The following is a 27,888-nucleotide window of genomic DNA, read 5'->3' as shown; positions in this document are numbered from 1 at the left end:
TGGGGAACAACCTTAAATCAGCTATCGTACACAAGGAAAAATTATGAATAAGAATATGAATAAGAACCAAACGAGCCAGTTCAGTAACACTTTAATTATGATAACTGTTTACAACTGCCGATACTGATTTCATGCAACAGTTTCTATTGCCATGTGTGCATGCAGAAGCATATCACCTAGGTGATATGCTTCTGGTGCATGAGATAGCGAAAAAAATTATGTGGGCAAAGATCGTTTAACTTGGAAACAGGGTTTTTAAAATCTAAACAGTAGTGCTCGAAGAGTAGATAAACATTGCGGCTGCTTAGGTGTGCAAATGTTTCTAAAATTATCTTCCAGTAAAATTTAAAGTTTTACCAGCCAGTTGTTGAAAATTTAATTTATCTTCCCGCTAGAAGAATAGCTTACAATTATTCCACTTTGACGTATTGGAATGGTTTTTTTTTTTTTTTTTTTTTTTTCTTTTTTTTTACAAAAAACACTTCCTTCTTTCGGATTTGGCCCTTCCATTATCCAATGGTTTAAAACCAATTACAACAACAATAAAAACACGCATAGCTGCATGTATTATACACAAAAGCTGGTCAAGCAACTGCCAAGGGTGTCCTCTCCACCTTTTCCTTGCCTTTCTCCAGAAGAATCACATTTACAAGGATGTGAAAAAAATTATCGTTTAAAAAACATACGACTGAGTCGCAACCCTGTATAGAGAAAGAATGAGGAGTGAATTACTCTAGGTTTTTAAAGAAAATACCCGTATGGTTTAAAAAGATGAGATAAGAAGTTCTTGTTCGATCAGACCTGTAATCTAATGTCTCTTGAAATGTTCCTGAGACCAAAAAGAATACCCCTGGGGTTCAGACAGATAAGGTAAGAGGTTCTTCAAGGCCAGTAGATTTGAGTTGCGCCCTCGATATGATCCTTCACCTTATGTCTCCATTAGTGATATATTGAAAATATCCCTGGATCAAGAGAATACCCCTGGAGTTCAGAGAGAAGGTAAACTGGGGTTGGGTTATTTTCCAGTAGATTTGCGTTGCGGACTTCGATATGATCAATCACCTTATGTCTCCATTAGCGATAAATTGAAAATATCCCTGGATCAAGAGAATACCCCTGGGGTTCAGACAGAAGGTAAGCTGGGGGGGAGGTTCTTCAAGGCCAGTAGATCTGAGTTGCGGACTTCGATAAGATCTGTCATCTTTTAGAATATCCCTGGGATCAACAGAACACCCCTGGCGTTCAAAGAGATGGCGTAAGAGGTTCTTCAATGCCGGCGGGTTTGTGTTGAGGCCTTTCATCAGACGCGTCCTCCAATGTTTCGAGTGTTGGTCGTCCGAGAGTCTCAGGAAGAATGCCACATAAACATCCGGCGATAAATGCGAAGCCACTCATCACAGCAAATGGAATTACCGGGTGGGTTTTGTCCTGAAAGAAATCATAGCAAAAATTTACGGGACAAACTTTAAACAGTTTAGCGGAGCTTATCCAAGGACGGTAAACACTTGGGAAATTTTAGCCTGGAACCTAATTATTTCACTGCTTTTCGTGTTTCATAAAATAGTGCAACTCCAGACTCCCATATTACAAAAAAAAAAACAACAAAAAAAAAACAATTCTCTTCATTTGCTCCGACGAAGGACTGATCCTCAAAACTTCAGCGGCTAACTAAGGCTCCGTCCACACTGCGCCAGAGGAATTTGAAAACGGAGGCTTCACTCTGAAAACGCATCAAATGTTTTCCGTCCACACTACGCTGGAGGAATTTGAAAACGGAGGCTTCACTCTGAAAACGCATCAAATGTTTTCCGTCCACACTACGCTGGAGGGATTTGAAAACAGAGGTTTCACTCTGAAAACGCATCAAATGTTTTCCGTCCACACTACGCCGGGGGAATTTGAAAACGGAGGCTTCACTCTGAAAACGCATCAAATGTTTTCCGTCCACACTACGCTGGAGGGATTTGAAAACAGAGGTTTCACTCTGAAAACGCATCAAATGTTTTCCGTCCACACTACGCCGGAGGAATTTGAAAACGGAGGCTTCACTCTGGAAACGCATCAAATGTTTTCCGTCCACACTACGCTGGAGGGATTTGAAAACCGAGGTTTCACTCTGAAAACGCATCAAATGTTTTCCGTCCACACTACGCCGGAGGAATTTGAAAACGGAGGCTTCACTCTGAAAACGCATCAAATGTTTTCCGTCCACACAACGCTGGAGGAATTTGAAAACCGAGGTTTCACTCTGAAAACGCATCAAATGTTTTCCGTCCACACTACGCCGGAGGAATTTGAAAACAGAGGTTTCACTCTGAAAACGCATCAAATGTTTTCCGTCCACACTACGCCGGAGGAATTTGAAAACGGAGGCTTCACTCTGAGAACGCATCAAATGTTCTCTGTCTACACCACTCCGGAGGAATTTAAAAACGCAACAATAACTGGTCATCTCGGATTTGTGTTTATGGAAAACTCGGGCAGAGAAATGACACGACTGTCATGACGCCTTCGTTTAATTCGAAAAGCTCCGTGTACAAAATGTTTTCCGTCCATACGAGAACGAAAAGCCGGCGTTTTTAAATTCCTCCGGTTTGAAGAACGTTTTCGTAAAGCTCCGTTTTCGTGACGGATTAGTGTGGACGGTAAGCCTAACCGTAGAAATAAAGCTGCGTTTTTAAATTTCTCCGGCGTAGTGTGGACGCGCCTAAGTCCCAGCACCGCGCTCAACTACGGACTAAAAACTCCGTGCGGCAGTCCCTCTATTCCACAGTTCCTCGCAGGAAAAACGCCGAAGAGAACTGAGACCGCCATTTCTTTCCAAGCTAATCTTCACAATTTTGTTTTTTCGTAAAGGTGCACCGTAGCTATAAGTAAACGATCAATCCCTCACCAGTAAAACAACAAACGGAGCAATACTGGCACCGGTTTGATCAAACGCCGCCATGCTTCCCATTCCGACGTTCCTAGGAAAAAAAAAAAAGAAAATTTTGAGCTTCCTCCATTGCCTAACAAGTTAACCAAACGGAATCAGATCCACATACAACATACCTAAGGCCAGTTCCAAACGTCGTGCTACTGCCGTGCCAAACTAAAGATAAGAATTAAATTTGACTTAAGCAAGGCAGTAGCATGGGCGTTTGACACCAATCAGTTTGGAAGGCTGAATTAAGTTCGGCACGACTCCTTAGCACGGCAGGCCTTGACGTACCGCAAGGCAGTAGCGCGACGTGGCTTTCAACAGCGTTCTCTTGCAATGCCGAACTGAATTCCTAGCCTGCTACATCAGTTGCCGTTGTTTTCTAGCCTTTAAAATGGTCTTCAGCAAAGCAAACTTCTTTCGATCTTGGGCGTGATTGAATTGAATTTAACGTTTCAAACCAGTACCGTTCTTTGTCATGCCACTGCCTGGCCAAATTCATTTGAGTTCCGCACGGCAGTAGCACGACGTCTGGACTAGGCCTTAATATTCAGAGAAAAATTAAAATAAAATCTGCTAACCAACCTGATGACTGTTGGAAGAAGTTCTGTTGAGAACACATAGATTGTACTGAACGATGCGTTTATGCAGAACTTCCCAAGAACTGCGAAAATGACACGAAGAGCTGTGGCACCTGGAAGGAAAACAGACCGACATTATACAACAGAGACTTGAATTGATGACGCACTGAAGTAAGAGATTGTAATTACTGACATTTTATAAGGGCAATGTGAATGATTGAGGGTTTGGCGGAATGCGGGATGAGAGAAAAATGAAGGCGGGACACGGGATGACAGGGCCTTTAGTGTTGAGATGCGGGATACAAATATTTCGGCGGGAACGGGATTTGTTAATTTTGACAGACGGGATGCGGGATAGTTTTAAATGGACGGCGGGGTGTAGGATAAAAAAAGGAAAATCACACGTTTACTTACGATACGCGAAATGCGACTCTAACCGGGCGAGAGCGAGATAAATATTCTGACTGGGGCGGGATGGCAGGATTGAGTCAAAAGCAGTGGCGGGATGCGGGATTCTTTTTTTCAGTGGAAGCCTTTAGGAAGCGAAAATGACTGACCATGGCAGGGGTGGAAATAGAATGCATGGAACATGGACAAACTTGAAAGTTTGCAGTGAAGCTCAACTATATCGACAACGTCTTGATCATACCTTTGTCTGAGTCAGAAGCTGGGGGACTAACAGACACAATGACACAGAAGATTGCTGCCAGAGACATACAAAGAGTCAAAGCTCTCTTCCTGCCGTAAAAATTGTGACACAAAAATCTTTTTTGCCTACAGAAATAATAATAAAAAAAAATCAAACAAATTAACAGCTTTCACCTAGAAAGTGAGTATGGAGTCTGTAATTACTGTAAAAGTAGTCAGCTAATGCACTGTGACAGTCACATACGTGTGTACACGTATTCGCAGCTTTTCTTTGCTTGTGATGGGCACTTCGACTGACCAAATGCTTGACTGACGGACGGACCGACGGACGGACGGACGGACTGACGGACTGACGGACTGACGGACTGATGATCATGACTGACTGACTGTCAAGCTGTCTTCTTGACTGTGGCGCTGGCTGGCTGTTTGGGTGTCCAGCTGGTCACCTAAATGACTAACCCACCACCTGACTGACTGGCAGCTACCTGACTGGCTTATGGACCGCGATTTCCACACTTACCAACTCATGAACCAGATCACAAAAAAGTTGCTGGGAATATCAATGGCACTTGTAAGAAAAAAATTCAGATAGAGACTGCCACCAAGCACTCCAACACTCAGCAGTACTCCATAATAAACCATGGAATTAGTAAACCTAAAAAAGGAGGTTTAAAATAAACAGTCTAAGTTCCATTTTATTCTCCTTCATTCTTCAAATGTGAGTCCTCAGAGAATTTGGCGGCGCATTAGTCGAGAGAAATATCCTTTCCTATTGATCTGATAGATTTGTCTAGTGACTTATTTCTCATTTGTTTAAAGCATATTGTGTTATGACAAGATATTAGATAAAGGTCATCAGTAAAGTTTTATTCAGACTGGAGTTTATAAGACTCAGTCTGTTTTTCTCTCAAAATTCAGCAGGGGTGAGATATTTTAGCCTAAAGGGGAACGGGACAAGACATGGGCGTGGCACCTCTTGGCCATACCACCCTTTTGCATTCGCAATGGCTAAACACTTGTCTAAGGGACTGGTCAAAAAGTATTGGGGGGGGTGGGCTGAGCAGAGAGGGGGTGGGTCATCAGTTTTTGAGTCCTTTGTAAGGGGTGGGTCGTTCAATTTTCATCTACCCATAGGGGTAGGTCATCCGGTTTTATACCAGGAATTGGCACACATTTGACACAATCAACAACAGAGGTAACTCCTTGCAGTTCCAAAGGATGAAAACTTTTTGAGCTGTGGTTGAAAACGTACACTTGGCTGGTGTACAAGAGAGATCACAATTTCATATATTGTAAAATCTGTACAAAGGTTAAGAAGTCTAATGGATTGAGCAAGGAGTAGGCCAGGGCAGACATTTTAAAAATACAGCACTCTTTCAACATGCTGGTCTTCAAGAACACCAAATGGCCAACTTGTGTCTACATGGTATTTGTCCCCAAGGGTACAGGACACATGTTCAGAGATCTGGGACTCACAATCTTGGGCCTGGGACCCGTAGCTTGCAGGCTGTGTGAGTCCCAAGACTCACTACAGCCTTTTTCTAGATGGATCACTGTTCCACGCATAACAGGCTGGAGGCCAAGTGTGCATAGTTTAAGGTTGTTTTTTAGAGTTTACTGACATGACATAAAGTTGCAAGAGTAAAAGAAAGTAAAAAATATTAGTTTTAGATGATTTTGTATTGTTCTAAAACGTAAGTGATGACACAATTACTTACACAAAATGCTATTTTGTTGCATTATGCAACCAAAAATGTCATGTTTTATAGACCACTTTCATAAATGGCAGCCAATTATACATTTTTTTGCAAGTATTAAATTAGCATTACTAACTTCATTTTGAAGTTGGTAGTTCAAAAGAATTTTTACTCTGAAATGAGGTTAGTAAGGCTAATTTATATGCATACAAAAGAATTTTAAATTGGCAGCCATTTATGAAAAGGGTCTATAGGGTGTGGGTAATGTTACTTTCAACCTTCATTTACAGGTGGGTCACTCAGTTTTGTGTCAAATGGAAGGGGTGGGTCATGTGTTTTCTAACCACCTGACATTTTCAAATGCTCCAGCCCACCCCCCGCCCTACTTTTTGACCAGTCCCTAAGTGACCCATACAGAAAAAAAGCAGCTGCTAGCAGTATAGGTGGTTATCTAATAATATTGGTGGGTTCCATAATTAATAAAAATATTATTAATCAACTAGGAGTAATATTTTTTACCCGGGGGGAAATGTTAGTTTTACCCTAACCCACCCCTCTGAGAGAGCATTCTAATGTGTATGTTGAGCTTAGAGCCTATCTGACTGGAGGAGATCGAACCATAAAACAAGCTTACAGATGATTAAATCAACAACTCTTACCATGCAAACCAAAGAATCAGGGTCTTGAGAAGCTGTTTTCTGGTACAAAGCAGATCAAAAAATCCGCCTTCTTTCATGGCTTCCTCATTGTGTTCCAGTGAAAGTTTATCACCTGGTAGCTGTTTTTTATTCAAGCTAGCAATTGATGATAACACCTTCTCAGCCTCACCGGCTTTCCCGTGAACTATCAGCCATCGACAGGATTCTGGAACCCACCTTGAAGAGTATAAGAGTCACTGAATAAAAAATGCACAGATCCAAATAAGACAAAAGAAGCTACAATTGTTGTCGCCCTGGAATGCATTTCCACAAAATGTGTTTTTTTGTGTAACCCGAGATATTTTCGACTGAGTACAAAATTAATGGAACAATTACAGACCTATTACATATTGTCACATTTCACATGAAAACAATTACCAACCTACCTGTCTTAAAAGTGCCAGCCTTCCTGTGCCACAAATTTAACAATTTCCTATGGCACAAGTCTCATGACCCCTTCAGCCCCCTAACAGAGGCCCTATTAGGGGTTTTCGGAATATGGGGTATTTAGGTGAAAAAGTAATGGGGAGGTAATGTAATGGAATATGGGATATTAATAGACCAGATAAAACAGGACAATCAAGTATCTAGGAAAATCATTTATTCTTGCAGGATATTAAGGCAAAAAATTAACAGCATATGAGATACTCAGATCCCCCTGGATCAACCCTTGCATCCTAAACTTGTAACCTTGGAATGATTTAATACTTGAAAAATCAAATTTTATGGCTCACCTCCAAAAAATCAGCAAAGGAAATGCAGGGGCTGAAATGACAATTGACAAAGTTCTCCAATTCCTTATCCCATAAGCTAATCCACTCAGCACCATGAGTGACGACGTGTAAAATATCCACACTAAAGTCCCAGAAAAACCTCGATCTTTTGGTCCAACAAATTCTGTCACAAACACATAAAGAGTGATGTAAACTCCTCCTTGAAAGAAACCTGCTATTCCTCGTAGTGTCAGAAACAACCTAAACAACAAACACAAAACAAGTGACTCCCTTTGTCTCAGAGAATATATATTAAATAATATTATTACCCAATAATTATAATTACTACTAATCAATTACTGTATAAATACTCTGCTAGTGAGAGACGTGCTGGACTATGAATCGTGCAGTCCTGCTTCAAGCCTAACTGGCCAGGGTCAGTGCATTGTGTCCTTGGCAAGACACGTTATTCTCATAGCTCCTCTCTCCCCCAGGTGTATAAAATATAAACAAGTACCGGCAAATTTAATGCTGGGGTATGACCCTGTGATGGACTAGCATCCCGTCCGGGAGGGAGTAGAAATACTCCTCTTCCCTTCATGCTACAATGCAGACTTCGCCTACTTCCCAGGGGGTGACTCCCTTTTAACATCGGTCTGAACTATGGAACTAATAAATATTATAAGGCAGGTCTGAAATAGGGCATTGATTGAAGGGTTAGGTTTTAAATAGGGTATCAAATGTTTGATCAGGTCCTAATGAGGGTAGGGAAAATCACAGATTTGGCCTTAAAATTGATAGAATAAGGGTTTTGGGAGATGGGCTGCACGCCCCACCCAATTTTTCTGATCTCTTTTGATGTCCTTATATTCATGAAGCTTGATTGAAGAATAATCCATCCTGTCCCTTCCCTCTCCAAAAACAAATAGTCCAAAATTATATCAGTAAAGGTTGACCAAGGTATTCAATGAAGAGAAAATGAATTTTCTTCATCTGCTTCCCAATTGTAAAACTGAGTAAAACTAAAGCTACCATTGATTAACATGGGGTGGACTTCAACTGATTATTAAGGATATAAAATGGAAGTATCATTTACCACAACACAGAAACAAATGAGCTTGCAAATGAAGCAACAGCAACCCCAAAGATAGCAGGGAATAAAACACGCTTACGACCAAACTTGTCTGACAGTCGTCCAATAATAAAAGCTCCCGGAATCCATCCAATAAACAGCACTGATTGAGACAGACTTGCATAGTATTCCTTCCCACAAACCAGGTTCCACTAAAAATGTAACAATTGGTCACAATTATTGCAAATCAGTGACTTATTTATTAGATGATAAACGCTCGTGTCAATTAGAGTCCGCCTTTTGTCACACGTTCATGCATAATCCATTTTGAAACCAGTCAGTGTACAAGGCAGACTGCAGACTGGGGATAAAATGCAGACAGAGGGTAAAATGGAGACTGCAGACCAAGGATAAAATTCAGACTGCAGGCAGTCTACAGACAAATCCATTATTGAGTGTAACTGTAAACAGGGTTATAATCAATCTAATCACAGTGAAAGTCTGCACTCAGGTTAACCTGAATATCACTCTGACCTGTTAGACTGCATGAATGTCACTCAGATTAGCCTAAATAATGCTCCATGCCAGTTGGCCTGTTTACTGTTAGCTATCAATAATGGAAACAGAAACAAAAAGTCAAAGTTAAAAATTCTAGAGTCTGTAGTCTACATTTTACCCTCAATCCACATTTCACCCTCAGTCTACATTTTACCCTCAATCCACATTTCACCCTCAGTCTTCATTTTACCCTCAGTCTTCATTTCACCCTCAGTCTTCATTTTACCCTCAGTCTTCATTTTACCCTCAGTCTGCATTTTACCCTCAGTCTGCATTTTACCCTCAATCTGCATTTTCCCCTCAGTCTGCATTTTACCCTCAGTCTGCATTTTACCCTCAGTCTGCATTTTACCCTCAATCTGCATTTTACCCTCAATCTGCATTTTACCCTCAGTCTGCATTTTACCCCCAGTCTGCATTTTACCCTCAGTCTACATTTTACCCTCAGTCTGCATTTTACCCTCAATCTGCATTTTACCCTCAGTCTGCATTTTACCCCCAGTCTGCATTTTACCCTCAGTCTACATTTTACCCTCAATCTGCATTTTACCCTCAATCTGCATTTTACCCTCAGTCTGCATTTTACCCCCAGTCTGCATTTTACCCTCAGTCTACATTTTACCCTCAGTCTGCATTTTATCCCCGGTCTGCAGTCAGCAGTCTGCGTTTTACACTGACCGATTTTGAAACACTTGAATGGCCCTCTGTGCAGTGGTCTGCTGCTGATCTGCCGATCGCTGGCATCTGTTGAGCGCAGTTTGCGCGGTTTAGATTTGCAGACTGCATGCAGACCCGGCCACGCAGTCTGCAGTCTACTGATCGACGTCTGCAGTTGCATTTTGCAGAGATGGAATATCGTGTTTCATTTCCGTTGCCGAGAGCTCAGGCTAACCTGAGCGCTATTCTCCCCAAGTCCGAAGGTGCCCGTACGCCTATGAGAATACTGGACAGGGCCACATTTTTCCAAAACTGCTTCCACTGTGTCATTCAAAATACAATTCATCATCACGCATATAAATATTGTTACTGATGGGCCAACTAAACAAGCTCAGCATGAAGGCACTATTAACAGTGTTAAAACGACCCACCTCAGTGACTATAGATGTAAACTCAGTTGTAAATTCCCAGTCATCAGAACTCATGTTGCACCTTGAGTTATAATAGCTATCGTCGAAACTGATCGTGCCATTCCGTGTGCAAACCGAGCTGTTTACTGCACAACGCCATGTTGGTTCACCGCCAATGAACACCATTGAAACCGTTTGGAAAGTCAGCACGAAAATAATAAGACCAAGAAGTAAAGAATTTCGCTTTTGAAAGAATCCAAAGCTTCCAATCTCTTCCAGGATTTCGTCTGTATCCATCACAGAAGGTTTACCAACGACGTCTCGACCTCTACCAGGTCTGATATGGCCCTTACCCTGTCACGTAACGCAATGCGTGACGCGTGACAGGGGTATTGGACCAGTTTGTGACGGACTCTGAAGCCTTCAATCTTCGAAATTATTTCTGTTCGCAAAACACAAACAAAGGATTTTTCTTTACACGACAATGAATCTCAGCCTGTTTGTTATACCTCACCAAAAACTTTTAACGAAATACCAAAGATCTCTTCGGAAGTTTTCAAAAATTATACTAGCATTAAATTCTTGACATAATTTAGCAAACCGGGCATAATGTTAATTTAACTTTTGTCTAAATTTAGCTCTGTTAGCATAATCTGGCTGTTTTGATTTTCACGAAATGAAAAAGCAACGTAACTTCGTTTTGAATATACAGTACTTCTTTTACTTTTTCCGTATGTTTCTCAAATTTGGCTCCGGCCGGTCTCGCCTGTGGACTTGGTCTCAGACCCCGCGCGTACGGCTCGGTGATGTCGAGCAATTGGTTCCAGTTCAGATAGTTCAGCAGCTAACAATGTCGTACAGAGAGCTTCAATCCCTCGGGAGCGTTTTGCTGATTCTGAAGAATAGCTGCAGATGATATGTAAGACATGCAACTAAACGCTATTGTCATCGGCTCGTGTCCGTTTAATACAAATGAGTTTGCGTCCCATACGACCACAATCGACAAAAGCCTATTCAGTTTCCGCTGTGCCAAGAAAAATTCTTTTACATATTATTTAACCATAGAAGCGACAAAATTTTCACAAGGGAGACTTAATATTTACCATCAACAACATCAATGAATCGTGTTATATATTGTCAAATACCCCACCCCAAAAGAACACAGCGATTTTCTTTTATATTGTTTTCCCTCTGGACCACTGAACCTTCCCAGTCGTAAAAACAGAGTTAACCCTGATTTGGACACAAATTCTAAAATGGTCGAATTCGTAACCTTAGAACTCAGTAACGGTTTTACACAGCGTGGTCAGGTTAACAACCCTATGGACGTTATCCTACATTTTGGAAAGTGTCACTGATATCACATGCACAACACGCTTACACAAGTAAACTAGTGATAAAACCCTTAAACTGCAAACGAGAATCAGTAAAAGATCAGTTTATTCGTACAGAAAATGAGCTCCGGCAAAATGGGGATGGTTTGACCAGTCACTTGAAAGGCAAAAAATAAAAAATACTGCATCAATCCTTAAAGCGTTATTGATCTGAAGCAACTCTTTGACATATTTCTCTGATATGACATCGAAAACTCAAACCTTGCTCCACGGAAGATTACTGTGGAGCCCTTTCTTCCACTAGAGTTCCTACTGAATGCTCAGTCAAAGAATCGTGTTTCAATCAATTTTCTTGCAAACCATCCAATCAAAAGACTACTAAGCATTGTAGACTGTTATATATTCCGTGCAATAAATTCGACCTCTTGTGTGAAGCTTGTTTGCTGATAAACTTTCAATATTAACAACTCTGTTGCAAATTTGACTTGCTTATCGAATGTAATGTTTCAACCTTCCCATATAGATAGTCCAAATTGATTAGAGTGTCTTGCAGCTCGAGGAGAATTAGTCCTTCCCACTGCTAACTTCTTGTTTTTTTTCTCGACTGCAGCAATTTCATATGACAGGTATTTCGTATTTTAAATTATCCGGCCTTTTTGTGTTCATACGATCGTTTACCTCACTCTGCGAGCTGTCCTGTCATAGGAGGCACAGTAAGTTGTCCCACGTTTGTTGCCCTATGTCACCAGTGATCTCCGGGCTGCCTTAACGGGTAAGGGTTAGGGTGCCCATAAATAGGCTGATGCATCGGGTATCCATGATGGAACCGAACAAACTGTGGGTAGAAAAAACCGGAGGAAGCTTCAGCCATGTCTGTTGTAGAAGGATCCGAGGTGAGCTGCTGATACAACAGTCGACCTTCGATGATATAAGTGCGCATGGAATGTGATCGGTATTGTCTGAAGCCTGGACAGAAAGGATAACAACTGCAGCAACCGATGATGCAAATAATAACAACACCCACAGCAAGAAAGGTAAGACTCAATATCGGCACGAGTGAATAACATTGAGAGTGTTTGCCGGTGCAATGGCCATTACAACATTGAACATCAGAAGTGATTTCGTCTGAGCAATCAGAATTATACGAACAAGCTTCGATGCAGCACAGGAACATGACAACGAAAGCAGCAAGCTTAGTCGAGAGTGCCATGTCGATTGTAAACGCGCAACAGAGTTCATGCAGGGTGAACTGAAAAATGCACAATATCCCGTCAAGTGCAAGGATGTGCATTAACATAATTTTCGGCTAAAATTACTCCCCAAGAGTGCCAATTGGCACACAACGTCATAACTTTGTGAATATTTGATAGATTTCTATAAAGTTTTTCCACAAAAATTGTCTTGTGAAGTCATAAAGTCATAAAATTGTGACACCCTCCTATATCTAAGAAGGCTTGGTTGACCAACCCCACAAGCTTTTAGTTCCTTTTTTGGGGTGCAAATGGAATGCAAGACTTGTTTCATATTAAGCTATGCACTAAGACCTGCTAAATAAGCTATAGTTTAGGGGTATACTTAATATAGTAGAAGGTTGGTATATTTTTGAAGTCGTTCATTTTCGCATTTTAAAGCAATTTCTCTCAAAATGTCTACCTCCTTCATAGCTGCTAATGTAAATTCTTAAATAAACTGATCAGTGGCTTTCAAATGGTATATTGTACACAGGCAGAGTGTCTTTATTTGCCGATTTGGGAAAAACTGCCGTTCGCCTTGGGGGTAAAGGGTTAATAGTCGTAAATGAAAAACACATTTTATTCATTAGCACAATCACTTGCTAAAACGTCCAACGCCAACTAACTTCGATGCGAAGCTGTTCGTATACTTGGGAGATAGACCTCATCATAAAACATTCACCTCCAAGCACATAGGGATACAACGTAAAATCACTTAAATACCAATCTATAAACATGGTAACTGGTTGACTTTTTTATTTGCAGCGCTACCAGTTTGCTTCAGTTACAGCCTTGAGGTAAACTCTGTTTTTCCTTCTTGTTCTTCTTTGCCTTCGTTGACTATGACGTCACTTCCTGTGTCGCTCACGACTTCAGCTGTAGGCTGGTCTTTAGTCTCCGGAAGTGAAATACACAGCACGGCTGCCATAAATGCACCAAGACCCATGATTCCATAGGGCAAAAGAGGACGGACTCGGGTCTGTCAATCAAAGCAAGGATTGTAAGTGGTATTAGTTTCTACTATTAACCAACTTGTCGGACATCTGTTAATTAGGATATATGTTTAAATAAGCATGTTGATGTGTTGAAATAATGCCGAAAAGCTCTACCCACCAGCAAGAATTTTTAAGCGTGACACACTGAGACACGCGCGTGTGCATAGGATTAGTGAAGATAGGTAGGTAAGGTAAAACTTTACTGAATCATGTTACGAAACGCACAGATTCTAAAACTGAGGTTTTTACAAAAATACGAGCCAACGATCAAAATTACAGGGCATTACAAACTTTTCAGACTCACCAACCAAATGGTGTAAGAGGAGGAAAATGATTCAATTCGTCCCACTCCTGAACTTGTGCCCATGCCAGTGTTTCGAAAGGAAAAAAAGCGAAAGGAAAAAAAAAACCCTGTTATCAGTTGGTTTCCTTTAACAACTTGCAGTAGATCAGACAAATTTTACCACCATAGTCTAGACAATTGTCAATCGTAAGATATCAGCATACCTAACAACAGCTGGAAACAACTCCGCGGAGAAGACGTAAATGGCGTCAAACGAGACTGTGATGAAAAACTTGGCTAACAAGGCCATGGTGATTCTGCCAGCCAGAAATTTGCAGCAAAACAGAAACGTGCATTTTAGGAGCGCGTCAGGGTGTGGCATCCATTAACTAAGGATTCACTTTGTGGCCTTGAAAGCGATCAAGTTCCAAGATTACGTATAGATCGCTATATGTCCCCACCCCCTGTATAAAGAATATTAATGTTTTAGTTGAACGGGCAAGACGGATTAACGTTGCAATTCTTTTGCTTCCATCGAAAGAAATATTTACGCGTTCAGATTGCAGTCGACAGAACGGAACTCGGCCATGTAAGCTATTCGTGAAGGTTTAGATGGTTTACAAAAAAAATTGTTTATCAGAAGTTATTAGAGTTAAAGTCACGCACTCAATAATTCTACCTTTATCGTCGTTATTTGTGGTCAGCAGTTCTGCTCCCATCGAGGCAAGCGCAGCAAGGATCATGGGAAAAATAACAGTTTTCTTTCGCCCGAACCTGCATGATGATGGAATTTTCATTCAAAGCAAAAGACGATTAGTAAAGAAGACCTCAATTTTATTCTGGGCCACCATTTCTGCACCTTTTGATAACACGTGATATCAGCAGTTCAACAAAATCTAACTAACGATTGCGTTTCAAGCACTCAAGAAAAAAGAACAAAGTAGTTAACTCCTATTTGACGATGTTTGGAATGTCACTACAAGTTTACAAATAAATAACTTCTACTGGAATTGTCACAGACTAAAGGTTTTACTGATCCAGCAACTGTGTCATAACAAAATGTTACAGCATTAAGTAACAAAGTACTCCGTTCAATAGCTTTCATTTGAATGATCACGCATTAGGGTTTTATCCAAAGACTCAAAGATAGAACCACCTTACACAGCATAATAAACAGTACCACATGAAAGTACTGCTCAATAGCTTTCATTTGAATGGTCACACCTTACGGTTTTATCCAAAGACTTTTTGTTGAACAGATCAGAATAATAAAAACTAAACACCAAATGAAAGTACAGCTCAATCAGTAGCATCCACGTACCTTTTATTGCAGAAAATGGTAGCGTAATTGGCTGGAATTTCGAGCACACTTATGAGAAAGAAGTTGAGGTACATGTTGCCGCCTAACACAGGTGCCTTAGACTTACGCCATGATACACCATGAAGTTCACGAACCTGAAAACAAGAGGGTGTTTAGATAACACTATGACAGAACTAACAAACAAAGGAATTAAAGCTCAAATCAAAAATGGTAACCGTAAAGGTGTGGGGAAAAAAAACTTGATACAATCGGCTGCAAGGAAGGGAAGACATATGGCTGGCGGTAAGTCCAGGAAAAATGTAATCAGTAGCCGTCATGAGAAGTGCGGGAAAGTTGCGTGAGTTACGTGCAATGCAATTCATATATCTTATCAGATGTTTTGGTGTGTAGTATCGCTGTATATTTTTACGAGTTGTGATTTTTTCAAAAAGCTGCAACTTCACTCGCCGAAGCGGCTCGTGCAATTTCAGCTTTTGGAAAAACTCACTCATGCAAATTAATTCCAAACTGAACTTGAAACCGTATGATTACCTATACAAACATAATTTAAAATGGTCAAACTAATAAATTGTACGTTGAGATTGGGGAAGGTAACAAGAGACTTCATCTCAATTACTTTAGTACTGCTTTTTTTTCTTCAGAGCAGTTTTCAACTGAGTGTCGCAAAACCAAATTTATAGTATTTACCAGTCACACAGGACACACACAATACAGTGAACCAATCAAAACTCGAAGTGATAACTGACACAGAAAGCGCGGGAAAACGAGTACGGGAGAGTCACGATTGGTCTTGATTTACTTCTGATAGGATGAAAAAGTGGCGCGAGTTTTTTAAGCCAATCGTGTAGCGTAGTTGATGCAAAACCAATCATATTTTTCGACACTCAAAAGAAAACCGCTCGAGTCGTGGTTTCTGTTGTAATTCTATCATAGTTCGTACTCCCAGTAATTTATATTGTTTCAGTAAAGTTATCTGGTCTGATTATAATGATTAAAGAGAAGTTCCTTTCGTTTAGTGTTACAGTGATGAGATGGTAGATTTTTAGGGCGGTAGATTTGATGGGGAAATTAAAAAATAATCATCTTGTATCATATTTACCAGGCTAAACATCGATCCACGCTCTCATTTGCGGCCTATTGACATTCCACACCTAACCTGTTTATCACATGAGCTACTCTCGTGACATTAGCTGCTTCTAGTCTCCTGTAGCTTAGTGGTAGAGTATCTGAACTAGAAACCACAGGGTCGTTGCTTCGACTCCTACCTGGAGAACTTGGAATTCCTTTTAAATTATCTTCTCAATGTTGTCTAATATCTGTATTGCGTGGGTCAAGTTCTTTAATTTCCAAAGTTGGCCTTAGGGCATTTGTCTGATTCTTTTCGATTAACCACGGCTTAAATTTTCATCGATATGTTTTGTCTAATCAAATAGAAAATCCCACGGCAGACAAAGTCATTCACAAGTGACAAAGCTAGACCGAAGGAAGGCGGGTGGCTGAAGAAAGCTTTTCGTCTCTTCGAGTCAAGGTAAGCCTCTAGTAATGTCCTGTAGCGAGATTAATTTCATATTTCAGGCCGCGAGTTATTTGATGTTCATATGACGAAAAGGCAGGCTAGCCTTGTTTCCGCTGTCTCGGTTTTTGCGACCGAGATCTCGGTATTTGGGCTGTTAAAATATTTTCCTCTATGAAAACCCAGTAAATTACTGGGACGAAAAACATAGCTTCGCATTCAAAAGAAGGCGACATGTTGCGTTGTCTATTGTATTTTCACGCACATTTAAAGATGCGCTCTATTTAGCTGCAGCAAAACTGCAAGTGTTGACAGAGGTATGATAAAGGACTCCTGTACAACAGGCGTTTCATATTTTTGCTTTTTTATATTTTTCAATTTTATTTTTCTTATTTTTGCTCTTTGTTTGTTATTATTTGTTTGTTTGTTTGTTTGTTTTTCTGCTCTTACAGCACGCAATCGATAGTTTTCCCTAGTTTCGTTTTCATCTCGGTAACCGGGCTTGTATAGATGAACAGGAGACAAAATTCGTCCCTCTAACCGGCCTGGTTTCCGGTCTTCTGTCTCGTATGAAGAGGTTGTTATTTTTGCAGTTACTTTCTCAGCGGTTTTATTCAGCGTTTGGAACGGAAATCGTTTCTCATGTTGATAATAATTGCCTTATCTGGGGCTATTCTCCGTAAAATCTATCTGTATAAGCACAATATTTTGAATACCCTGCCACAATAATTTGACTGATATCATATCTGGCTGCCACTTTTGGCAGGCCTTCAAAGACGTCCCGAAGCAGAAGTAGACGCTAGTACTCAGGCGTTTTAAAATTTCTCTTAATCTTTTGAATCTTTCTTAACTACTGTAGCACACACGACGGAGATGTGGAAAGTTTAGTTATAAATTGTTTAATGGCTAGAAAGGCAATCTACTGTTAAAGAAGAGACACCTGAATTAATGCCGGGTAAAGGACCCTGTTCAATACTACATTATTTTTACACTGGCCAGTTTTCCGATAAATTAGACCCCATTCTAGACCAAAACTGTCTGAATACCCTATCCCTGACTAAACTGCCTGAAAATCATAGCCTTCACAGCGGCACATACCCATATATGTGGGAATACCCCTTCTCCGCGGCCATAAAATGCATCATAAAAAAGGAAATACGCACGATGTGTTCGGAGTGCTCTCAATTTGGTCCCCATCGAGGGCACACACGCTAACGAGCGCTTTAAATTTTGCCAACTGTTTTTTTTTTTTTTTGTCTTCTATCTGTGATGATCATTTTAGTCTGAAAATCCTGATCTTTGTGGATCATCAAGATACATTATATGGTAGTTCAAGCTTTCATCTCATGTTTAAAATGACCTGAACCTGATACTCAGCGGAAAGCGAAGTTTTCGGCAACTGCGGATCATTGCTCAAAACCGCGGAAATTGCGGCCTTTATTTTTAGCCAAAGATTTAAATCAGGCCAAAATCTCATTTACACCTCGTTTGGCACCGTCGCTGTTTTTTCTCTCTCTTCAAAAAGTGTTTAAAGTTAACGCAAAATAGCTTTGCCGCACGCACGTTGACAAACCACACTAATTTCGCGACATTTTTTTCGTGCCTATCTTTGCTCTCAACCCTTCTTTCTCAGTCGATGATCTGTGAAAGTGATCATAATTACACGACCAAGGCTCTAGATACCAGCAGGATCGTCGTTCCGGTTGCTTGCTTAAACATTTTATTTATTGTTATTTCTTCGATTGCACTCTGAAAGATACTTTGACGACTAAAAATACTGGCGTTTCGTCGTGAACATCCTAAGTGAGAGACCAGAATCCTTGATTTATACCCTTAAGCGAGACGACGAGAATCCCCGACCTTTTCATATGGTTAATTCGCTGCTAAGACCCTGTCTTTTTATTGCTTGAGATTCCTTCTGTTAAGCGCAACCTTCGTCTAATTTTTTACCGATTGACTGGCGAATACACACGCAGTTAAATACCATATCGGTAGAAATGTGTGGTCTAAATGGGCGAACTGACCTTGGAGGATTAAACATCCTTTTAGAATACAAACCCAAACACTTTCATGCGACTTTCAGAAGCCCAACTACAAAGTTCATAAAACAATCAATAGAAGCTGAAGTTTAGAGAACTAGAAACCGAAACAGGATCTTTGTAGGATATTCAGAATCAAGACGAACCCAAACATGACCATCGTATTGTCCATTATAATCCATCAAATATTTTCGCTCGCGCGCGATTGGTCTAAACGCGTCACGTGACCGAATATTCCCCAGCCAAAACTGGGGAATATCAGAGAATATTCCCCAACTTTCAAAACTGCGCGCGTTGCGAAAAAAGATTTGAAGAATAATAAACACAATAGCCTCCATTTGGGGCGAAAGTATGCTAGGATATTTGTCTTCGGACATTATCTGTTCCTCGAAGCTCACAGTTTTCCTAGAGCTACGCTTCTCGGAACAGATAATGTCCGCGGACAAATATCCGAGCATATTTTCGCGCCAAATGGAGGCTACTGTTTATATATACTAAGATAAAACAAACTTGTTGTGATAAGACTCTTTTTTTCATTTTTCGACAAGATGGCGCTGACAGTGGACCAGATGCTGGAACGAATTGGGAGCCTGGGATTCTACCAGATCCGCCTGATTTTCATTCTGGGCTACATAGAATGGTTCAACATGACATTCCAAGTCCTGGTACCTACTTTTATCGCCGCTGAACCCAACTGGCTTTGTGTGACCAATCACAGCTCTTGTAACCTGACCGGCGAATTTAAACCCGGGGATAAACTTTACAACGAGCGATGTGATATGCCGAGGGATGCCTGGGAGTTTGCAGATGGCTACACCTCAGTTGTTACTCAGGCAAGAAATTAGAAACAGGAAAAAAGGGAGATAAGTTATAAACAACTATTAAATTGTTTTTAGTTCGAAACGAAAACATCTCTGGATACCGAAGGGGACGAGGGAGACCTGACCATATCTCCATCCCGTCCCGTCCCGTCCCCGCACTTCTCTCCTGCCCCTTTCCCCGTACCCAAATATGCTGTGGATCCTTTCTTCTGTTTGGAACTTAAGTGAATGGGGATATAGGGAAGCCTGGAATGGCTCATATAATGCTAGGCCTGAAAAATAGCCTCCCCAAGAACGGTCGTCGAGTATAAGATAGTTTTGGTCTATGCAAGTAATTTAAATGGCCTCGCTATGGAGAGAGCCAACTGTACTGTAAGGTAAAATATCGATGCGCTCAGCAACAAAACTGAAGGAAAGCCACTTAAAATGAATGAAACAAATATATACACTAAACTGGTAATGTACTTTAAAATCCCACCTGGCGCCCAACTGGAAGCCCATGTTTTTGTTTGTTGATTGCTTGTTTGTTTGTTTTGTTGTTTGTTTTAGTTTGACCTGGTTTGTGACAAAGCTTTGCTCGGCACCATTTCAACCTCACTCCTGTTCGCCGGCTGGCTTCTAGGTGCTTTAGGAGGAGGAGTATTATCAGACAAGATTGGCAGGAAGCCAGTCATGTTCGTGTTCTCCATCTTGTGTAGTCTCTTTGCCCTGTTAGCTGCCTTCCCTAATGTCTTCTGGCTTTTCATGTTATTTAGACTTCTTGTTGGCATATGTATCGGTATGTGTAATGTTTCGCCTTCTTTTAGCTAGAAGATCAGAAATTTTGCATGGGGTCCTCTTTTTATGCCCTTGTTTGGGACTCATTTGGCGAAGTTTGAAGTACTAATAATATTGGAATATTGTAGGGAAAATTTTTCAAAATAATCGGGTCGCAAAATAGTACCCTGAGCTAAGTATTTCTTGCAAAAGAAACAGAAGATATTGAGCGACAACACAGAGGCGCTGAGCTTTCCTTAATCAACGGGCCCTCAACTGATCAGAAAATTTTCGCTAAAATCATGTACCCAGAGGTTCTATGGTTGTTTTAGTCCTAAAATTACTTTCCGAAACAGTAGTCGAATTAAGTCTTTTCCCCTATAAGGACGACAGACTCAACCGTTCCCTTATGTCGAAGGTTGTGTACAAGGCTGATTGCTGGGATTGTAATGTCTTTTGCATTGGAAAAACAAAGCGTCAGTTGCATGACCGGAGAACGGACGCTGACGAGTACTAACCACGCGTCTGCCGTGGCAGACCATATGACCCTGACAGGCCACAGGATAAAACGGGATTACTTTGACATTTTAGCCACCGGACGATCTGATGTGCATTGTAAAATTGAAGAAACACTATTGATTCGTGATTTGCAACCAGCACTTAAGGAAAACGTTGGCAGTGAGAAAGTTCTTTTCTAATAGCCAGTTATATGTTTTTTTGTTTTTTTTAAAGCAGATTTTAAGTCTGTTTATTTTCATCTATATCCATTGTCATTTCTTTCCTTATTAGGTACCGGTTTTCCTTATTAGGTACTAGTCTTCTCGTTTAAATTTACGGTAATGCAACTAACCGTTTTATACTTCTGATGATATATGTAGAAGCATACGAAACGTTAAGTTCTCAAATCAAGGTTTTTAAAACATGCGTTGTTTTGCTATGTTTGTGACCGTAGTTTGTTTTTTATTGTGATCATTGAATACGAGCAGTGTAGCCATCCCTTCGCACGATCTTGTTCAAGGGGTTCGAAAAATTTATGAAGTTGTGACAAAAATGTTAGTTTGATAAAAAATGATAGTTGCCCAACATGGAGTAAAGCTAAACACAAACAGCATTAGGTAAACTTTACACAGCAAAATGTAGCAATTAAAGCAACAAATTGAACAATTAAGATAGTGATAATTTTAAGTGAGTTTGGTTAAAGGAGCCCAGTCACGCCTGTATTTTTAGTTATTTGGCTACGTACAAAATTACCTTTAAATTGAAGGAAACCTGAAAATAGTAGTTTGCTAAGATAGAGAAACACCAAAGAGATAATAATAAACCATAAAGGAAACAAGGATGGTTAAGGATGGAGAAGATTAACACGGATTACAAACGACGAACTTGAAAAATTTAGGCTAAACTTTTCAAGATGCGCAAACCGTGACGTAGCTCCTTTAAGGAACGAGAAGGCGACCACTCATCTCTTCATGTAAATTTTACTATTCCATTTCACTTGATACTCTGCTCATGAACTCCCATTCCACCAGGTGGTGGAGCTATGGGTATCTATGTGCTGGCCCTTGAGTTTGTGGGAGTGAAGCATCGTCACGTGGCTGGTACATCAATTTGGTATGCGTGGGCCTTGGCGCTGGTTATGTTAGCAGGACTGGCATACGCGGTGCGTGACTGGAGATGGCTGTCAATTGTTTGTGCTGCACCGGGACTTATTTCCTTCGCGGGCTGGTGGTGAGTCCGATTTGTCCTATCATTGAATTTTTAGTTTACTTTTTCCAGGCTCTCGGGGAATGCAACAGAGCTCGAAGGGGCCGAAGGTGAGGAAAATTTAAAATGTCCCTAGCTAGGCCTTTTTCGTGCATGAAATGCAAGGAAGACAGGAAATCAGCGCCCAAGTTCCTGAGTTCCCGTTCTCCATGCCACGGCTCAAACCGTCCATACCATTCCTCAGAATCGCTTTCTGAAGGACCAATGTGGCATATTAACCATGTGTTTGCAAATCATTCTTAGGAGAAAATGAGTTCTAAAATAAGAGTAGATGATTTTTTTTTTTACTCTTATTACCTGTTTTCATGACAATTTATTGATTTTTTAAAGAGAGAGATCAGATTTTCATCATTCTTAAGAATACTCAAAAGAAAACTGTTTTGCCCTTCGATGAATTAGCACAAAAGCACCAAAGTAGAGGGAATAAGGTCTGGTGTCGCTGATATTCCTGACACTGTTTTGCTTTTTTTCCTCGGTTTTTCTTGCAGGTTTACTCCTGAATCGTCAAGGTATTTGTTGTTGAAGGGAAAAGTCACAGAAACAGAGGAAATTCTACGAGGAATCGCTGCCACCAACAAGAAGGACTACCCAGAAGAACCTCTCTTGGACCTGCATGCTGAAGGGAAGGTACAGGCCTTGGGCGACGTAAGGGATCTGTTCCGAACCAAGAAAATGTTACACAGAACTCTGGTATCGTGGTATGCCTGGTAGGTGAAAGCAACAGGAAATAATGCCAGTTTCGTCTTTCCGAAAAATATAATCTGAGCCAGTTGTTCGTCAGAAAAGTCCTCATCTGGTTTCAGTACTTTGGGTGGCTTATTCTTCTTGGGGTAGGAAGGCCTTATTCGTTATCGGGGCTCAAAGTTATGGACCAGAAAGACTTACTAATGAAGAGTGCTGCGTGGTTTAAAAAAGTTTGGGCTTGGACGGCTTTGTGTCTAAAGTGCATTCCATTCATTCAGTTATTCATTCATTCGGTCATTCAGTCATTCATTCATTCATTCATTCACTCACTCACTCACTCACTCACTCACTCATTCATTCATTCATTCATTCATTCATTCATTCATTCATTCATTTATTCATTTATTTATCTCCTTATTTTCTTGCTTTGTTCATTAACTAAACGTCCATTACCTTTTTTGCGTTTGTAGGTTTGTCAACGCCATGGTTTATTATGGTGTATCATTCAGCACTCCGACGCTTGGTGGCAATATGTACCTGAATTTCTTCTTGTCTTCTATTATTGAGATACCCGCCAACTATGTTAGCATCTGGGCCATGGGCAAGTAAGTCAGTCAGTCGGGTGCCGTAGGTTCTTAGTGCAAACATCCATAATAATTAAATGTTAGAGCAGGGTGGCGTAGTGGTGCATGAGAGCGCTCGCCTTCGATCAAATGTAGCCCGAATTCGATTCCGGCTCGGTGCCATATGTGGGTTGAGTTCGTGGTCGGTTCTCGCCTTGCTCCCAGGAATTTTCTCCAAATCCCAGTACGACCAGGGTTGAGGACGCGCCTAAAAACCAGCCAAGGCTGACGCGGTTACCTGTGTAAATATTGCGACTTATTTCTAATGTTTTTTTTTTTCTTTTTAATATTTGCATCCGGTGTCAATCCCCAGTCAGGTTCAGACCTTTGTTTATTTAGTTTCACTGGGTTAGGAAAAGCAGTTCGTTTGTATAGTGATGAAGGGTTGATAGAGTAATTTAAGGCTGGATTTCACAAGCGACGGAGTCGGGGTCGGAGGCGTAAGAGCGCTTATGACCTAGTGAAAATCGAAAAATAGTCGTAAGCGGAGTCATAAGCTCGACGGAATCGAATTCGGAAGAATCAGAACGTTTCCATCTCTTCCGATTCCGTTTACGACTCCGTCGCTTACGATCCAGTGAAAACTAGATTGTCAGAGTTGAAAGCGGAACCGAAAGAACCAACCAATCACAGGGCGCGGAATCGAGCGTTATAATTAGTTTATTCTTCCCCTTCTGCTTCCGACTCCGTCGGTTTGATTTTTTACTAGATCGTATCACTCTACGCTTCTGATTACGACTCCGTCGTTAGTGAAGGCCAGCCTTTAACGGAAATGTTTTACGGCTTCTCTTTGTATCAGGTTTGGACGGAAAAAGGCTCTGATTTACTTCATGATTCTTGCTGCCATTGCCTCGATCGGTGCAGTGTTGTTTACGATGTATGATCCTGGTAACGACAAATGTAAGTTGAGTATTTTATCGATGTATGGCGTAGGGCTGGAAAATGATACGTGGAAAACATCTGGGTACAATTGCAAGCCCTGGCCGGGCAAGTTATCTCACATCAATCAATCGGGAGTTTAAGAAACCAGAACGCGACGCCGAGGACAACGTCGATTAAAAAATGATTCTATATTTTACCTACGAATCTCGCGATACTCTTAAGTCATTTTCCTTAGTTTCTCAGTGTCAGAACTATCACGAAACTGAATCTGGGACACGGCGAAACATTTTAAATAAGAATAAAAAATTAGCCGTCGTGGTTCACGTTCTCTTGACAACGCAGCATTTGATCATTTCACGTTGTTGTTTTGCAGAGGACGGCAAAGAAATGTACCAAGAATTATAATGCACCTGCACAGCGATTGTTCTGCTCATTAAACCTTTTGTTTAGGGACGTTCCCGTTACCGTTGCCGTCGTTTTCTTAAACTCCCTGTTACTATTTCAACCGGACAAAGTGCTTTAGGTGCTTGGCGGGGAGGGGAATATCCAGCAAAGAATAACATCCCACTAGTACCATCCAGAGGAGAGAAGCAATGTGGAAACCGGACTTAGTGAGATACGGAAGGATTTTACAATGGGCGAGACTGAGATTCCTGAAAATCGACGTCCTTATTGCGTTTTTAATGATGAACGCCTTCCCGGTTTGGTTCGCTGAGCAGCTAGCTAAGCGAAACACGAAAAATACATCATTATAAAAAAGCATATTAAGTAATCTAGGATCCCTGGCGAAGACATTCAAGTCGTAACATGCGATGTGACTATTCCAAGCCTGTCTGTGTTTAAGTGAACGTATTTTTGAAGGTACGTTTTTTTTGTTGCAGGTTATGCGGCTGGTCGGATCATTATGGCGCTTGCTGCGAAGTTTTTTGTATTCATCTCTTTCTCGGCAGTGTATGTTTATTCCGCCGAACTGTTCCCAACGACGATCAGGTTAGAAAAGTAGATAACTATGTAAACCGCTTGAGCTTTTTAAATTTACCAATCGTTGCGTCTTTCATTTCTCTAACTACAGAACTTCTTTCACCATCTCAATGAAAGACAGACGCGCGTAAAACTATGATTAATTTAAGATAATTTCTTCTCATATTTTCTTTTTCAAAAAATAGAGATGATAGCGGATCATACAGACTGCAAATTCTTCTAACCGGTGTCCATGGTTTCTTACAACCTCGTTCCCAGGGTCTCTCATCTTACCGCCCTCTGGAGGGCGGTAAGATAAGAGACCCTGGGAACGAGGTTGTAAGAAACCATGGACACCGGTTAGAAGAATTTGTAAAATGATACAGACGGGTTCCTATGCCGTGCAGCCTCTTGTTGTGAAAAACTCTTGAGCTAATAATGATACTATACACGGCAGTAGGAGGGTTGTTCTGCCGAGTAGCCACAATGACGAGAATAATGCTAAAATCAAAGTTTCACCAAATCGACGTTTTCAATTTTGCTTTTTTTTTTTTGTCTTAAGAAACATTGGAATGGGTTCCTCTACATCTGCTGGCCGGATTGGTTCTTTCACTTCTCCCTATATTGTCCATCTGGTAAGTAAATAATGTGGGATTCTCTGAGCCCCCGTCCACACTACACCGTCACGAAAAAGGAGCTTTTCGAAAACGCTCTTCAAGCCGGAGGAATTTGAAAACGCCGGCTTTGCCTTTTAGTGTGGACAGAAAACATTTTGAAAACGAATCTTTTCGAAAACGATGAGATTACGATAACCGTGACATTTTCCTGCCCGAGTTTTCCTTAGTCTCCTTCGCAGCCGTTTTTTGGGATGTCACGCGAGCGTTGCGTGACATCCCAAAAAACGGCTGCGAAGGAGACTAAGTTTTACTCAAACGCAAATCCAAAATGGCCCGGCGATGATTGTACCGTTGCGTTTTGAAATTCCTCCGGCGCAGTGTGGACGGAAAACATTTGGTGCGTTTTCACGGTGAAACTTCCGTTTTCAAATTTCTCCGTCGTAGTTTAGACGCGACCTGTTATCCGGTTGTTTCTGGGCGATAAACGTGAGAGTCATTTTGCAAAATCACGTGGAATTTCTATTGGCCTTTTACTTAACGGAAGAGACCGTACGTAGGCTGAGTTCTATAAGATCCAACGACATTGCGCCAGATTAGTAATCTTGGCCAGGTAATCGTATAATTACCGGTGTAATTAAAGGAGCTACGTCATGGTTTGCACATCTTGAAAAGTTTAGCCTCAATTTTTCAAATTCGTCGTTTGTAATCCGTGTTAATCTTCTCCATCCTTAGCCATCCTTGTTCCTTTATGGTTTATCATTATCTCTTTGGTGTTTTTCTATCTTATTAAACTGTTATTTCTAGGTTTCCTACCATTTAAAGGTAATTTTGTATGTGGCCAAAATAACTCAAAATACCGTGACTGAGCCCCTTTAAGGATTTACATTACACGAGTGATATTTAAACGTTTTCTCAAGATTGTACAAGCCTTTAGGCAAGTGCAAATTGAAAGAATTTTCAAATGTCACGGGCAGTGTAAATCCTTAATTACGCGCGCTTTCATACGACTGCTCAGTTATCATATGATTGAGAAAATTATGATCGCTGGCGGCTTAGTTTGCACTGCAGTCAATTGAAATTAACGCTAAATTGCTCTTAGCCTATCACAATGAAGTAAGTATCGAAGTCATATGGCAACGTAGGATAATTGCTTTATTATATTAGTCAACAAGTTGTCAATGAAAACGTCGTGTTTTTAAAGTTATAGACTGTGATTTTGTAGAGCCTTGTAAGAGCCCGAAAAGTCTTGAGCGTACAAGCGTACTTTAGTCGAATTCAGCAAATTTGGCAAACTACGTATATCAGCACAGATAGCAAGTTAAAAGGACCTCCTGACCAGAAAAGGGGCACTATTTAAGTTTTTCGAATAAGCTTGATCTGTTTTCTCATGTCACGTGCCGGGGTCAGCAATTAGTATTTGCTTCCAGTTTAAATGTCAATTCTTATCATTGCCTGAACAGACTCGTGTGCATCCTCTCCTACCGTATGGCATTATGGGTACTAATACTTTGCTGGCAAGCGTACTGTGCATGACTCTACCGGAGACGAGTGGAACGCCGACCGCTGAAACTATGGACTCAGAAGAGGGCGCAGAGTTTGGCATACAAAACATCGCCATGGATTGTACAGAGCTAGACAAGGAAAAAGAAAAAAATGACGAGAAAAAGGAAGATTTGAATGGTAGTGTCATGAACAGCCGAAAAAATATTACGGATGATTCCTCTTTCAACACTGCATTTTAAACACAAAATTGCTTTGATTTTTTTTATTTGATCCTCTACCATAAAATATTGGTTTTGCACCCTGGGTTTATATAACTTCATAAGGGGTTTTGGGTGGACACATGTTCTTGGGAATAAGAAAAACAAGGCACAAATAAGTAAACAAATACTCGAAGCACGGAGGTTTTTGTATGAAGCTCTAAGCAGGGGAAATGGGGCTTACACTAGGGGCGTATTCTATATCACCCGGTGTTCAATTGAAATTTTAGGCTTCTATATCGTAATTTGCTCGGGTGGTATAGCGTTTTGCTGATTATTTGGAAATCGCGGTTATTTTTTGCATTTGGAGGACGCAAATGTCACGCATTGTTACTGTACATTGTTAGATT

The 27,888-nt window shown here is 40.9% G+C and overlaps 2 protein-coding genes across 2 annotated transcripts; one reads left to right on the top strand and one right to left on the bottom strand.

Annotated features, from left to right (window-relative positions):
* Positions 1 to 81: 81 nt before the first annotated feature.
* LOC145488204 (solute carrier family 22 member 15-like) lies at positions 82 to 10,752 on the bottom strand. The gene is made up of 9 exons (XM_081467022.1): positions 9,976 to 10,752; positions 8,354 to 8,541; positions 7,279 to 7,518; positions 6,506 to 6,721; positions 4,670 to 4,804; positions 4,151 to 4,275; positions 3,506 to 3,614; positions 2,894 to 2,966; positions 82 to 1,428 (listed from the first exon to the last, which is right to left on the bottom strand). Exons 1-9 carry the CDS (start codon positions 10,249 to 10,251, stop codon positions 1,243 to 1,245), a joined length of 1,548 nt encoding a protein of 515 aa, XP_081323148.1. The 5' UTR covers positions 10,252 to 10,752; the 3' UTR covers positions 82 to 1,242.
* Positions 10,753 to 16,153: 5,401 nt separating this feature from the next.
* Positions 16,154 to 27,565, top strand: LOC145488217 (organic cation transporter protein-like). The gene is made up of 10 exons (XM_081467038.1): positions 16,154 to 16,647; positions 19,220 to 19,504; positions 20,042 to 20,270; positions 21,778 to 21,976; positions 22,501 to 22,719; positions 23,167 to 23,301; positions 24,119 to 24,219; positions 25,083 to 25,191; positions 25,724 to 25,796; positions 27,239 to 27,565. The coding sequence occupies exons 2-10, from the start codon at positions 19,220 to 19,222 to the stop codon at positions 27,518 to 27,520; spliced, it is 1,632 nt and encodes a 543-aa protein (XP_081323164.1). The 5' UTR covers positions 16,154 to 16,647; the 3' UTR covers positions 27,521 to 27,565.
* Positions 27,566 to 27,888: the final 323 nt, after the last annotated feature.

This window comes from Orbicella franksi, chromosome 5, assembly GCF_964199315.1.
Source record: "Orbicella franksi chromosome 5, jaOrbFran1.1, whole genome shotgun sequence".
In the NCBI taxonomy this organism is placed as follows: domain Eukaryota; kingdom Metazoa; phylum Cnidaria; class Anthozoa; order Scleractinia; family Merulinidae; genus Orbicella; species Orbicella franksi.
Note: the sequence above shows the minus strand (reverse complement) of the source record. Positions and strands in the feature narration are given on the sequence as shown.